Genomic DNA, 14,669 nt, shown 5'->3' with positions numbered 1-14,669 from the left:
TAGTGATCTGATAGCAGAGGGGGATCTGAACTGAGCCTCCTCTTTGTAGCAGTTGCCTTTTCTGACTCCTCTCAAATCTATTTCAATCTACTTGCTTGAGGAGATTAAATTCCCCTTATCTGGGACAGTAACAGAAGACTTCATGAGTAGGAGAGACTAATTAGTGTATAATAAATATCCTCAAAGCTGCTTTATAATGAATTAAATTAAGCATGACTAAATCACATTTCAGGACTTTTTAAAAGAAAAGTACATTCCTAGAAATGATTCTCTCAACAAATCTCATTAATAAATCTAATTAAAAATCAAAACTATTACAAGAACCAGAAAGCATGTTACAATGCCACCAATTATTGCAAATCAAGAGTCTCAATGATGCATTTGCTTCACTATATTTAATACCAGAGAACAGGAGTAGTTCTTTCCAAGTATTTAATTATTAAAGTGAACCCACAGCACAGAAAACCTAACACGGAGATAACACATACCAAGAGACCTTCTGAAAAAGTGCATTTGTTCTGAGATACATTTGCTAGTAGCTCTCAACACAAAAAGGTGCTTTTTAAGTGACGATCACAACCATTATAAGAGACTTGACAATAAAAATTCCTGGATCTGCATGAACAAAATTGAAACTTTTACAAATAGTGCATGGCAGGATATGGATATGCATGTGCGTAAAAGATATCTTCCGAAAGAGTGTGGATCCTAATATTTAGTCAACATTACATTAGTCCATACGTCCGATGTCAAATGTGATCTACTTTGCAGCCTACCTTGCTCTGTACTGCTAGAGCCACAATGCTGTGGAACTTTCACAGAGTCCTGTTCTATGAAGGGCTGAGTCATTAACCTGCGATCACAGCAGACGTATTACTGACACCTGACCTGCTGCAGCAGAAAATTCTGTGGGTCACGCCACTGTGTTTTGGGGTTATTTTCAGAATCAAAGATATACTGCACCATTAATCTTGATAACACATTTTTGCAGTGGTAAAACTGAAAACATGTTGCAAAGATATGGACCCAGCACTGAGATATTCACTTCAAATAAAATTCTTGACCTTTGACCATGTCAATTACTATCTCCAGGATGACAATCCAATAATTTTGCTACTTAAATAACAGTTTGAGGAAGTGAAATAGAAACCGACAGCAATATTATTTCAGACATCACTCAGCACCATGTTGCTGTCTGAAAACATGACTGAAAACATGGTTCTGAAAACACTTAATTGTTTGAACAGTCGTTGACTTTCAAATGTTTCAAGTGAACAGTATTACTGGACACAGTCAACATGTATTTTGTTTAACAACACAACACAGTATTTGATTTTTTAAAAACTTTTCTTAGAATGTAAAGTGGTCAGCTTATTTTGCATTGCATACAACTTCTTATAATTTTTTGCAGGTATTCATATTTAAACATAAAATGAGAAATTTTGTAGTTTCTGTATTTAGTTGTCCTTATTCAAAAGATGATTAATGCATGTGTAGTAACGAGCACTCAAGTTATGAAAAAAAAAGTTGTTGAACTGGATTAACTCATAATTATTAGCTATTGACAGCAATTTATTCTCCTACCTGCTTTCCATCCAGAGTACAAAGTCTCTTGACTACGCCAGAATCCAACTTAATGGCTTCTGTGATGTCAGTCAAGACCTGCTCAAAGGAATGAGCAGTCTTCTTATTCAGCAGAATTCTCACAGCCTTCCGGGGTTTCACTCCACTCCTAATAACGGTCACTAATTTGGGCTTAATGAAATCTTTACTCTCCTTCACTTCACTCTTTGTAGATGTCAAAGATGTTAAGGATCGAGTGGACCCAGTCCTTATGTTCACACACCAGTTTGGATTGACATTCTTCGTATAATCAACTTTGCGATATGGCTCATTGGAAGCACATACATAGCTTTCACCTGAAAAGAAGAAGACATTTCCACAATATAAGAGGTTCTGCTACTATTTTTTGTTGATTTAAAAAATGACAAATTCCTTGTCAGAAACAGTGATTCTTCTGTATAACTACAGACCTTTTTAAATGAAGTACTAAATTATCAGAACTTTCTAACCAAACAATACTTTCATATATTTCAATTTCAAAAAAAATTCAGAAAACTTCAAGAAGATTAAAGAAATAAAACACAGTAAAGTCTTGTGATGGATTAAAGGGGTAATGGAGGGGAGCGAAGGTATTTCCCATCTCTTGTGGATCCAAACTTTTCTCTGACTGCTGAGTCACTTTGCAAGTGAAAAATTACTTCAACTAACAATAGACACAATTAAGAGCATTCTCCTACAGTAAATATCCAGGAAGAATTGATTACTGGCCCTTCCCTGGCCCTAGTAATTTTATGTATAAATACACCAGTCAATGTCGTATGCATGAGGACACCTTTTAACATAGCGAATGCACCTAGCACCTCTTGTTTATAAGTTTCCATACATAAAGCCACCTATTACTTCAGAGTAATCTCTGAAGTACAGCCTGCCAAGTGTGGAAAAAAGTTAAATAAATTCTAGCTATCAGCACTATGAGATACCTTAAAACTCTCCATCACTGAGCATGTTAGTCCTTTCAAACTAAACAAGGATTCACTTCCCAGACCACTCAAAAAAAGAAAAAAAGCACTTTTAGAAAGATTAAGATCCTTAAATCCCAACAAATAAGCAAGCAGATGTCATTACAATAGCAAAGCAGGAACAGCCGTTGCCTACAACACCCCTATCCAAAATGACAGTGTGCACGTTCATCTTAACTCAACAATGAGCACACACTCAAGGCTAAATGTACAAACACACACAAGAGAATTTGGGGTTAAACCTCACAGCTGAAGCTTAAATTTAAGTTGGAATAAAAAGTGAAGGCTATTCAGAAACGAGCTCTCCAACTTAAAATAAATTAATTGTTTCACATAAAGAAACACAGGTAGAGAACAAGAGACCCCTCTGCTTGAGGATGTACCACAGAAGAGTCTCAAAATGGTATTCTAACTTTGTCCTTTACAGACATGTATTGTAACAGACCATTTTCTTTAAACTATCACACAATATGACCTACTATCTGCCAGGGTTTTACTGCAACACTCATCAGAACAGCAGAAATGGCCCTAAGACTTTCAGTCAATATTAATCCAAAAGGATCTTTATTTATAACAGCAGTGTAAACTCTCTGGTTCCTACTGGTTCCCTCGCTTAAAGAGGAATAAAATCAATTTTTTTGATCATTTGAACAGGTTGCAAATTCTTTTTATTACCGAATTATTAGTATTTCTTTCCCTTTAAATAGGGGTCTCAGATTTTCTTTTTCCTTTTGAAAACCTGAAGTACTTGGTGCTTGACATTAAGGCTTGATAAAATGCAGTTGAAACAGGTTGTTTAAAATTCATTCTTTTAACTTGTTATATTATTTTTTAATTAAAGCGCTTCTGATTTTTTCCATCAAAATAAGAAAACAAGAAAATCTGGGAACACTGACTGCAAAATTTCCTGTAATTGGCAGATGGACAGAGAGAGGAATACACTAATTACTTGAGAAACACTGTGTATTACCTATTATCTAGCAACTGTTTTAAATTCCATGCCTGCTTTCTTATACCTGTCATATAAACTACACTTGCTAATACAGGTTTTACATGGGAAACAGATCTTTATATTACACCTGCAAGACAGGCACACACAGCAAGACTGGAGAAAGGGGTTTAAGTCAGAGATGTAAGACATGCACTGAGTGACGGCCTGGTGCATAACTTAAGAACTTAAAAGAAAGAGGATGAAACTTTTGCTCTGTTGTTGTGTTCCACAACTTCTAATGATTTCACTGCAAAAAGGACTTTACCCACGTTTTCTAAATTCTCCTAGGAACCTTGCAAAGTAGCCAGAAAACTGCTATATAGAGAACCTAGAAAGAAATCATTTATTGCTTTCTGCATAAAGAATGGTTTCTAGCAAAAGTTAACCATTGACCTGTTTGGGTTAACAGGTAGAGCTGACAGATTATCCAACAGAAAAAGATTATTTAAAGAAGAAAAAAAAATGGCATTGGTAAGTCAAATCATAACTGCAAAGTTTACTACAGGAAACATTCCTAGAGAATGGTGTATTCAAAAAGCAAGGCTAAAAAACCACCACCCCTTGATGAGGGGACAGTAACGTTAGAACACTGTGCTGTTGTTTAAATTGTTATGTTAGCCACCCTCTTAAGTAAAAAATGTATTTGTCTGTTTCTGTTGGGAAGATGCGTCAGAGTCACTTGTAAGGATGTTATCTCTTCTTTATGTTACACTTTGCAGATAGAAAAACTGAGAATTTAGTGTTCTATGTTATATTTACCCACAGCTTTAATATATGACCCGATTTTAAATCTGCTTGGGATTAATGCAAGTATTTTGATCTCCTGAATAAAGACACCCTTCTGATACTCTCCAAGAAAACCAATGGTTGTAAAATGTAAAATACAGCTTTTTTGTTTGTTTGTTTTAAACCAATAGAATTGATTTCAAACATTACTAAGGCAAAGTAACAGATAACTCTACAGTTCAAAACATATGCATACCTAATTTGGCTGCTTCACTGTCTTACATGAGATTTTCACATGTTTAAACTAAATGTACACCATCTCCATTAGTCTGAAAATCTTTTCGGAGACTTTAATGGTATTTTGATGGAGCTGTAGCTTTCTAAGTCACTTGCACATCTACCAGCCCCAGGAAGTTGTCACAGCTCCACAAATCAGCATAAACAATACTTCCAAGTATTTATATTACTGACTTCAATGCAGTCAATTTTATGATTTGAAGGCCCACTTTCCATTTATAACTTTAAAACATTTTAAAGCTAGCAGAAAAAGCCTTAATAAGCACACAGTCACAGCAGTTGCATTACTGGAAACAAATAGCATGTCTTTAGCCTACAAAATTGGCATTAATATGAATCAGTGAGCTCTCTAGTTTTTATATCAGATCATGAAGTTAGTCACTAATATTATACAGGATTTTGCAGATAGAAATATGAACTACAGCTCAGTTTGGCTCTGGCTCCAGCCATACTATTCTACCGCAGGAAGCTCAGCTAAGCTGCAGAGCAGTTTTGGCAGAGGTATGAAACCTCCTCCTAAGGTTAGCATTATAATTTCAAAAGGGTGTATGCACCATCCGTCCAACGCTTTGAGACAGTGCCCCAGAGCAATCTAAACGTGTCATCTCCTCAACAAAGCAATTCTGCTATCATCAAAAATTCCTCAAATTGGGTATATACTCACTCAAAAGGAATAACATCTGCTGACATTTTGGGTCACAATACAATCAGTACAAATGGAGTAAGTTTACTTCTGATTCTCTATATCTTAGTAACATTAGAAAAACAAAAAGAAGACATGGATTGCTGCCTATTAACAAGGAAACATTACCTACTGCTAAATAATTTACCTGTACTGCCTTAATAACCAGGAGAGCTAGTCATGAAGTAGGTAGGACCTGTGTGTTGGCGTATGTGTATACAGTTTAAGCACACTGTAAGAGAAGGATTCCAGTCATGGAGAGCAGACAGCCTAAATATAATATTTGCCATTCCACCACCCCAGTAACAAAAGATGATGAACAGAGAGAATGGATAAAAAGAGAAAATATGACTACATTGGTCAATCTGACTGATAAATGGACAAAGACCATCAGTTGCCTAAATATCGTGTTGCTTACTTAAGAATTTGTCTATGCAAGTTTTCTTTTGGCAACTGTTTCTTCAACACTACTATTCACAGGAAATGTATCTAACCTTCCAAGATAGCATGCAGGGATAAAAGAGTTAGGGTGTAGGTGAACTCTCCAAAATTCAGCCATGCAATTTTAAGTATGGATAGGAAGAGAGGGATGTATCTTGTCAATATCAATGTAGTTCTCAAAGCAGTTTGCTGAAGTAACCATGAAGATCAAGGTACTGGTTTTTTTTGTTTTTTGTTTTTTTTTTTTTAATTTTAGGAAGGAGCATTGGAAAACTGTTGACATATAGCTGTTCTGACTATTTAAAGTGGGGAAGAAAAAATCTGAATCCTGAACTACTGTAGTAGCAGACTACTGTAGTAGCAGCCTACTACACAGCAAGTGTACATTACCTGAAGCTGCAGAGTTTTGAAGAAACACTGTTGCCTTACTGCTTTGGGTGTTTCATTGCCTAAGTTTTGTAACATCAACTGCTAGACATTTAACAAAGAGTCTAGAAGCATTCAAACATGTTGCCCTTAAAACAAAGTCTATCAAAGAAAGACTTGTAGATATTCAGATTTTCCTTAGCATTAGGTTAAAGAATTGTGGGCACTCCATGAAGGGAGTAACATAAGAAAGAAATTAAGTATACAACACTCAGATCCTGAGTCAGACAGGATATCTGAAACAGAAGCCTTTAAACAAGATTTTCTGGTTTCCTTTTTGCAAGGTATTAACAAGCACTAATTATTATCTCCCAAGATTCACATAAAGCATCCCACTTTTCAATGACACTGCACAGAACAGAATGATATAGCTGAAACAGGTAAAAACATTCCTGCAGAAAAGAAACCATTCATTGTTGTATTTTTTTGAATGAGCGTTCCACTTTGAAGCACACAGGCCAGGGAGATTTCTAGCTGCGTGTCATATATCCATCTTACCTCCCTCAAGCTTCTTCTGATGGAAGTCATCAGTTCCACTGAGTGCCACAAGTTGCTTATTCAGTATAGCACAATGGTTATTAGGGCTACTAACCTTCTAACTTAAGGAATCAGTGGAGGATACCCTTTCTGTGTTCTGTAGCACAAAGCTAACAGATTTCCAGAACAGTATATTTATGGCATGTATAAAAGGACTGATCTAAAAATAAAACAATCCCTTTTATGAAGGATTAGAGTTTATTTAGATTTTTCCTTCCTTCCTTCCTTCAGACTTCCTTCTACATCAATTTCTTAGGATTCCTTCACTTTCATGTCACCTCCAACAACCCTGTACAAGTCTCCACATTTCCTCACCAGCAGCATTTAAGTTCCCCATATATTTTCCAAAACCTGGTATGACAGTCAAGATTTCAGCTAGTTCTCTTTTGGCTTTATTTACTCAGGAGATTCAGAACACTGCTTTCTAAAAGCAGCCAGAAGACAGGTAGTGGCATGTGGCATCCACCTTGCCTAATACCATATGCCTCCTCCACAATAAGCAGATAACTCTTCTATCCCTGAAACTAGGAGATGCATAGTGGCAGGGTTTTTTTTTTGTTGTTGTTGTTGTTCTTTAGTTACCTTCCCACACAAACAAAACAATTATATCAGTATTTCATGCCTATACTCCACTGTTCCAGAACAGTGCAACTACAGGGAAATCCCTGTAGCATATACATTTGGAAGCAAAAGCATTTTTGATTTTTTTTTTAAACTACCCTTCTGTTGTACCCACTGCATTGTTTTTTGCCTCTTTTTAAATAATGCCTGAAGCACTGCAGCTTTTGGGCTTTAGCACAGGAAGGTAATCATACCTTCTGCAAGAAGCAAAAATACAAATGCCTACTTAGTGTTAACATCTGCTTGTCCTGACAAGAAGAGAGATGTTCTTGACCTACTATCTTGACCTACTAGTTGATAATAGTGTGCAAATACGCAAGTACTTAAATAGGATTAAAACGTAATACGCAGGAATAATAATAATCTAAGGTAGAAAATACTTCAATTGTTCAATATGTGATTTCAAAACAGTCCTTCTCTCCATATTAACATAGCAGAGCCCATTTCCTTAAAGCAGATGGTGTCCTGCAGTACATGTCCTTGCCATAGATAACAACTGCTCTGCCCAGAACCTTTCCACCTCCTCCCCAAAGACATCCCTACACATGCTTGTTGATTCCAACTGTGAGGACAAAACCACTGACACTTCAGAAGAACTGTAGCAATTAAACGTAGTAACTGAAAACAAAAATATTCTTAGCAATGCTTCCTAACTAGGGAACTAGAAAAAGCCCCTATCGCATGCCAAATCAACATTTTTCTTGCCAGGAAGAGAGTCATCAGTTTGCTTCCTCTCCCAAAATCCAACATAAGCTCCTGAGTTTGCAGCAGACATTAACAACCAGGATCCTCCATGTTTTTCGTCACCAAGACAATCCAAGCACAGGATAGTTGAATACTGCATTACTGATACCAGTGTAAAACAAAATCATCAGCCCTAAAAAACTGCACATTTCCTATTATTACCATTGCATCATATATTACGGAGCTTAAATTTTTAAAGAAATTTGAAGGATTTAGACAAATGCTAAATGAGTTAACTTTTGTTGAGAATAGAAACAAAACTATAATTCCATTATTGCTATTGAAGTGAAATACAAAAATGCACATGCAGTCTATGATACAAAACCAGAGTAACGTGTGATAGTAAAGTTGCATAAAAAAAGAAAGTCACAATATCCCCAAACCTCACCCCCCTGCCTGGATCTCTCTGCTTGAGCAAGATCAACTGGCAGAGAAACCAGATACCAAGGTGTGAGAGGGAACCCTAAAATAACTGTATCCTAAATGCTGTATATCTATTTCCAACCACTCTGCAAGGTTATACTGAAAACTCTATTGACTTTGAATTTCTAAACTGTATTTGGATCCCTAACATATATTTAAAAGGAGCAGACTTAGAATGGGAGGAATGAGAAATTTCAAAGAAAGCAACTAAAGCTGTCAAAAGGACAAACCATGATGTTCCATAATCTACAGGGGCTAGGAATATAAGTGCTATTTGTCTAAGGCTGGTCCAGCAGACCATGCTTTTCTGACTGACAGATCTTATTAAGAAAAGCAGTATGTTTAAAATGGAGCTTGTCAATTTTTGTTAAAAATGTTATTAGATCACATTTGTTATTGTGTCCCAGTCTATGACAATAATAATTGAAGTAGTACGCCTGCGTATTACCTATTTTCCTTTTAAAACAGTTAACAGTAAAACAGACTGCCACATACACCCAAATCCCAAAGCATGCATCAGTGACTCAAGTCAGCTAACTTGGACTATTATGATAGATAATTTGATACTGCCAACTCTTATACCCCAGACACATATTAACCTAACAAACAGCAAACAGGCCTCAGAGAGCCTGTCTGCACTGGGGTTATCAATGTCAAAAAGCTGCACACACAGGTGCCGAGGGAGGTTGATGCAGATCTTGGCTTGGTGAAGGTGGCTGAGGACTCACCTTTGGCTCACTTTATGGAGCTTCCACTAGGAAACCTGAACTGTTGTGATTCCATGTACCAGTTCCAAGAGCACTGAGGACGTGCAAACAGTCTAGACAAATAATTGGGTATTGCATTAAGTAGCTATGTTGGGCTTGGTGTCTTGCCTCTAGCTGTTATGCATAAAAATAGTGTACTTTCATTTTCCTTTCTGAAAATTAAAAAGCAACACAACCAAACACCATTCAAAACTACTTCTGGTGTTACTGCATTTCAAGCTTTAGCATATTATCTATGTTCAAGTACTCATTCTAGAACAGAAAATCAAACCTGCTGTGCTTAAAAAAGTTAAGCACAAGTGGAAAAAAAAACAAACAAAACAGAACAAAACATATCAAATCCTGATCCAACATCTCAATAACAAAACTGCTGGCAAAGAAGGGTCTTCCTAGGCTACAGGAAGGATGGATCCACTACTTGTTTGCTTTCTCGCACCCCTGTACATTCATTCTCCTTTCCTTTCTCTGTATGGTGATTAGACTTACACTGTTAAAGTTTCTGGCATGCTAATTGGAGCACATACTAATCCAATTATGATGCTATAGGATTTTCTTAAGATTCCTGAGAGTTGTATTGGTCATGGATAGATGACTAAGTAATCAGGTCTCTTTTTTCCCTTTTATTTTACTGAGAAAGCATGGAGGTGGAATTTAAATTGTGACATTTGTTTTGATTTATTCTTCCAGTGAAGAGCAATAACAGAGGCCACCCTTTCAGTGTGTATTTGAATAGGAAGCAAGTCAGTTTTTGCTGTCAGTTATTTAACTTTAAAGGAGTTGTGAGAGTATAAGCTACATTTACACTGCTGTCCAGCAAGTCATTTTGCCTTTGCATTTTTTAAGCAACTTTGAGAATCACTCCTTCTGCAACATTTCAAAAGACACTTCAAGTTTTTATCATTAGTTTATTCAAGTTTTGCTAAATCTCCTTCCCCCACTAACCCAGAATCTCACTTTCCTAGTTATCTCTGAATAACTGGATCCTGGAAAAGATATTTTGGTTGATTTCACATTTGTTTTATCACCACAGAGTCAACAATTCACTGGGCAATCCTCTCACGTTTCCTCTGTTTTGACAGTAGGACAGCCTTCTGTTAGATCAGGGGATCGGGAAACTCCTGAGGCAAGAAAATGTACTTCATAATTGTAACGCAGTGCCTATCTTTATGAGTGAGACCCCTTCATGCAGCAAATACTGCAGCATTTCCCTTCCTCTTGCATTAAATGCAGTGGCTGGTCAACAGATTAAAAGATGGCAAACCTGGCATATGAACTCACCAGGTAGAAGACTACAGCAATAGATACAATGGATGTCTGAGGAGACACATCAAGTGGGAATTGATAAGAACCTCACAGTGTGCAAGACATAAGGCTTGAAAGACTGATTTATATAATGGTGAGTTTAAACTTTGTTTTAAGACATTATGAGAGCACATGGGGGAAGTTTTAACTAAAATATGTATCTATATTCTATATACATATATTTTTATCTAGCTACTGAAAATAGAGCTTATGCAAGCATGTATACAGACACTCAACAAGCAAACATACCTGTATGCCTACTTTCTGATGTGCCTTGTCCCATTCCAAAATATGAGGTTAAAACATGATATACCTGAAAATACTATGCCTGAATGAGATTTAAAAGAAATTGTGGATGAAAATGGGAGCCACAGAACAGGCTTGCAAATGCAGTCAATTAAGCCAGAAAAAGCACTCAAAGACTTATCTGCTGCTTGTCCAGGCAAGTATCCTTTCCATACAAACAAGAGGTGTATGTTTCTTTCAGAAAAAAGTACTTTAGCCCTATTTTGAGAAGTAGTCAAGTACTGCTTGGATTTGCAAGCTCCGAGTACCCTGGGCAACTAAGTCCCATTATCGAAAGCAACTTAGGGCCAATTTTGGAAAGTATTTAACTCTATAAAGTGCTTTTGAAAATCACACTGGGTACCTAATTGCCTTTAAGAATCTGGACTCCACTCACATTTGAAAATGAGACTTTACACCAGTTAGTTTTAGTAAGTGTTAGGTATAAACATCTCCCTTCACAGGGCAGGGGCTTTCTCTGGGCAAGCTTGAGCCACTGCGAGGCATCCATGACAGTGTGAGAATGGTCAGGGAACCAAGTTAAAACATTTCCCTCTCTAACCAAAGGCGACAGCTGGAACCCAGCCAAAAACATTACTCTTGCTCTGGTAGGTGACAAGACCTGCTGTTTAACCCTCACCACAACGTCAAACCCTTCGCCTTCAGGCAGCACACTTCAGGGTGCCGGCGAAGCGGCCAGCAACTAACGCTGAGGAAAGAGGGCCTGTCCCAGCGGGTGACCGCGGCCCGCTGGCCCCCGGGGGCTCCAGGGCAGCCTGACGAGCTCTCTGCGAGGAAAACGCACCCCGGGGCGAGCCGAGGGCCCCGCGGCCCACCGCCGGCCCCGCGCCTCCTCACCTTCCACCAGCTCGTCCAGGCTGGTGAGCTTCTTGCTGCCATCGATGGTGTAGATGGTGCGGACGCCCTGGGGCAGGTTCACGTTGTCCGACAGGGAGCGGGTGAGTTCGACGAGGAGGGCGTCGAAGGAGCGGAAGCGGTCGGTGGAGATGGCGTACACCAAGCCTTTGAAGTACCTGTCGCCGTTGCGGTAGAAGCGGGCTTTCCGCGCCTTCTTCTCCGAGCTGAGCGCCTGCAGGGTCCGCGTCCGGTAGAGGCTGCAGTGGGCGCTGTGCGCTGGGCTCGGGATCAGCCCGTTGCCCCGCGGCCCCCCGGCGCCGCCGCTGGAGCCCGCGCCGCCGCGGCGCGGCCCGGCGCGCTGCTGCCTCTTGTCCCGCTCCTCGAAGTGCTCCAGCTCGATGCTCCGGCTGCTCGCCATGGGGTGTTGCCTGCCTGCCTGCCCGCCCGGCTCCGCGGCGGGCTGCTCCGCCTGCCCTGCGCTCCAAGGGCGCCGAGCGCCTATTTCGGCATCGCGCCCGGCCGCCCTCGCCGGCAGGGAGGGAGGGCGGGCGGGCGAGCTGCGGGAGACCGCGGTGCCGACCTGCCCCGCAGCCGCAGAAGCCGCTAGCCCTGCCCGTTACCCGCTGCTTGGCCCGCGGCGGCGCACAAAAACATCCCTCGTGCCGCCCGGCTAAATGCGGCCGCTAAAGTAGTAGCGGGAGGGGGCGGGCAGGCGTGGGGGAGCCCCGCTGCCGCGTCGTGCCCATGCAGGCTGGCACAATGCGGAGGATGCCGTGCGCGCAGCTCCCCGCCGCAGCCTATTCTCTGCTGCCTCCGCCGTGGAGAGGGGGTGGGGACGGCATGCCCGCTCCGCCGCTCCGGCCCGCCGCCTCCTCCCGGCCGGCTGCGGGCAGCGGGCGCCGCTCGGCCCCGAGCCGAGTGTGGGGGCACCGCCGGCCCTGCGGCGCCAACGGCCGCTGGTCCCTCAGCGAGGCGGGGCGGGGGGGAGCGGCGCAGCCTCCCGGCTCCTCGGCCGCCAGGAGACCAAGGGCGCTGCCAACTCCCGCCTTGGGAAGAAAACAACCCGCCGGCGGCCCCGGCGCAGCGGATCCGGCGGGAGGAGCGAGCCGCGGCCCGGGCGATGCGGCGGGAGGCGGGCGGGGCGGCTGCCGGGCCCTAGAGCCGGGCGGGCGGCGCGGCCGTTGCAGGGAGGGGGGCGGCCGTTGGGGCGGGCGCGGCCGTTGGGAGGGCGGGCGCGGGCTGCCGCGGGGGGAGGGGAGGTTGGCGCCGCCTCCGCCCGAGCCGGCGGGTGACCTGGCTGTCCCCGGCGGCGGCGAGGACGGGAGCTGGGCGGGACCAGTGGCTGCGATGGTGACATGGCTGTTGTCTCCACGAGGCTCAGGTGATGAAGCGAGAAGGGGAAACGGGCCCTTGCAGGAAACAAAAACGGTTTTAAGAAAGCGGCGTGCTTCACGGGACAGCTCTGTGCCTCTCGGGGTGGTTCTGACTGGGTTAGTCCATCCAAATCACCGCTTGAGGTGCTTCCCCTTTACCCCTACAGGAGTGAAGTTGTCTGTTAGCCTTTTCCTGATCTTACTTTGCTCTTACTAGGTTGACGTGCTCCATTCATTGGCTATAGCTTTAGGCCTCTCCCAATGTGTGTCACCCAGGACAGAGAACTATACATCTCTGTAATTTCCCTCTTTTTGCTTGTGAATACCACCACTGCTGTTTAACCAGCCGCCGTGTTTCCCACCCTCTCATAGGTACCAAATAATGGTGGCCCAGCTCCCATTCTCACAGCCTCAACTTCCTAAATTTGCTTTAGCCTATAGTTCACAATTTGCCTAAATGTTTTTAAAATACTCCCTAGGTTGCTCAAGTCAAATTCCCTTTTGGTGGAAATGGCCAACAGGTGCATTGAAATCAATGCAATCTCAGCTTCTTATTATTAATACAGAATATATTGTCTTGACATAATAAATCTTTTAAAATTTTAAGAGGCACTTAAAACTAGATGGAGTCTTTCCCTTTGTTTCATGTCTCTTTTGAGAGATTCCAAGGTTTGTTACATTATTATGGCTGTAGATGTTACAATTTCTGTTTTTATTTGTCCTGGGTCCATAAAAACCTTTGTCTATCCTTTTCCACATCACTTATTTGCTAGGTGTGAGAGGGAGGCACTCAGTTTGATTTTCTGCATTACCGGCGTAACTTCTGCAGGTGGAGCTTCTCTATATGGAAATTAAACTGGTGATTGAAAGATGCATACATGAGAGGACTGGCTTGTGAAAGTCCTCTTCACACTTACAACTCACTCTGTTCCGTAGAGAGGCATATTCTGCAAAGTTTAGGAGGTGATGTTTGCATCTCTGTGCACATGGTGGGAAGTAGAAGCGATTTCGTTAAGAACATTTATCTGTGTTTGCTGTCATGTTTCAGAAGTTTTAAAAATATTAATTGCCACACTTTCTATGGATGTGTTATTTTTCAATATTCGTATTTTCAAATACCAGTGAAGTCAAGCACTATCTCGCCATGCTGGATGTATTACAGAGTAGATTAAACATCTAGCTACTAATCCCAAAGACAATACATGAAAACATCAGTAAATTTCACTCCTTCCCAAAGTATTGAATTCTGTGATATCTGGAAAGCTCAGCAAGTAAAAGGAATTGAGCTGGATCCATAGAGCTGGATTGCCCCCTCTGGTGGTAAAAACAGCAGAAAGAACTGTAGGAGGAGGGAGTTTTGTTACAGCTGGGGCACGTGTACACCAACTAAGAGCATACGTATATGTTTTCCCTAGGAACCAGGACCTAGAAGCTGCAAAGCAGTAAGGAACAACTTTTAGACTGTTTTTCATGTATAGTTTCTAGTCCTGTTTCCAGGCAAAGTTACACAAGTGAGTATGAAATACCACTGAAGTTCAAACTCACCTGTGTAACTTTGCTCCAAAATGGATTGGTCCCAGCTGTGAAGCTACATTTTTCCAAACATCTTTTAAT

At 41.5% G+C, this 14,669-nt stretch overlaps 1 protein-coding gene across 5 annotated transcripts in view; it reads right to left on the bottom strand.

Moving 5' to 3' along the window:
- DCLK2 (doublecortin like kinase 2) overlaps positions 1 to 12,877 on the bottom strand; it is an 85,647-nt gene extending 72,770 nt beyond the window's left edge. For all 5 annotated transcript variants that reach the window (XR_003260312.2, XR_003260313.2, XM_026107563.2 and 2 more), the window contains exons 1-2: positions 11,683 to 12,877; positions 1,585 to 1,919 (exon numbers count right to left, since the gene is read on the bottom strand). Coding sequence is in view for 3 of the 5 variants with exons in the window: in XM_026107563.2 (XP_025963348.1) it covers positions 1,585 to 1,919; positions 11,683 to 12,100 (753 nt within the window). In the remaining 2 variants the exon portion in view is untranslated. The remainder of the gene's footprint in view (positions 1 to 1,584; positions 1,920 to 11,682) is intronic.
- Between the last annotated feature and the right edge of the window lie 1,792 nt (positions 12,878 to 14,669).

This window comes from Dromaius novaehollandiae, chromosome 4 (genome assembly GCF_036370855.1).
Source record: "Dromaius novaehollandiae isolate bDroNov1 chromosome 4, bDroNov1.hap1, whole genome shotgun sequence".
Classification (NCBI taxonomy): domain Eukaryota; kingdom Metazoa; phylum Chordata; class Aves; order Casuariiformes; family Dromaiidae; genus Dromaius; species Dromaius novaehollandiae.
This window is presented reverse-complemented; position numbering and strand designations above follow the sequence as displayed.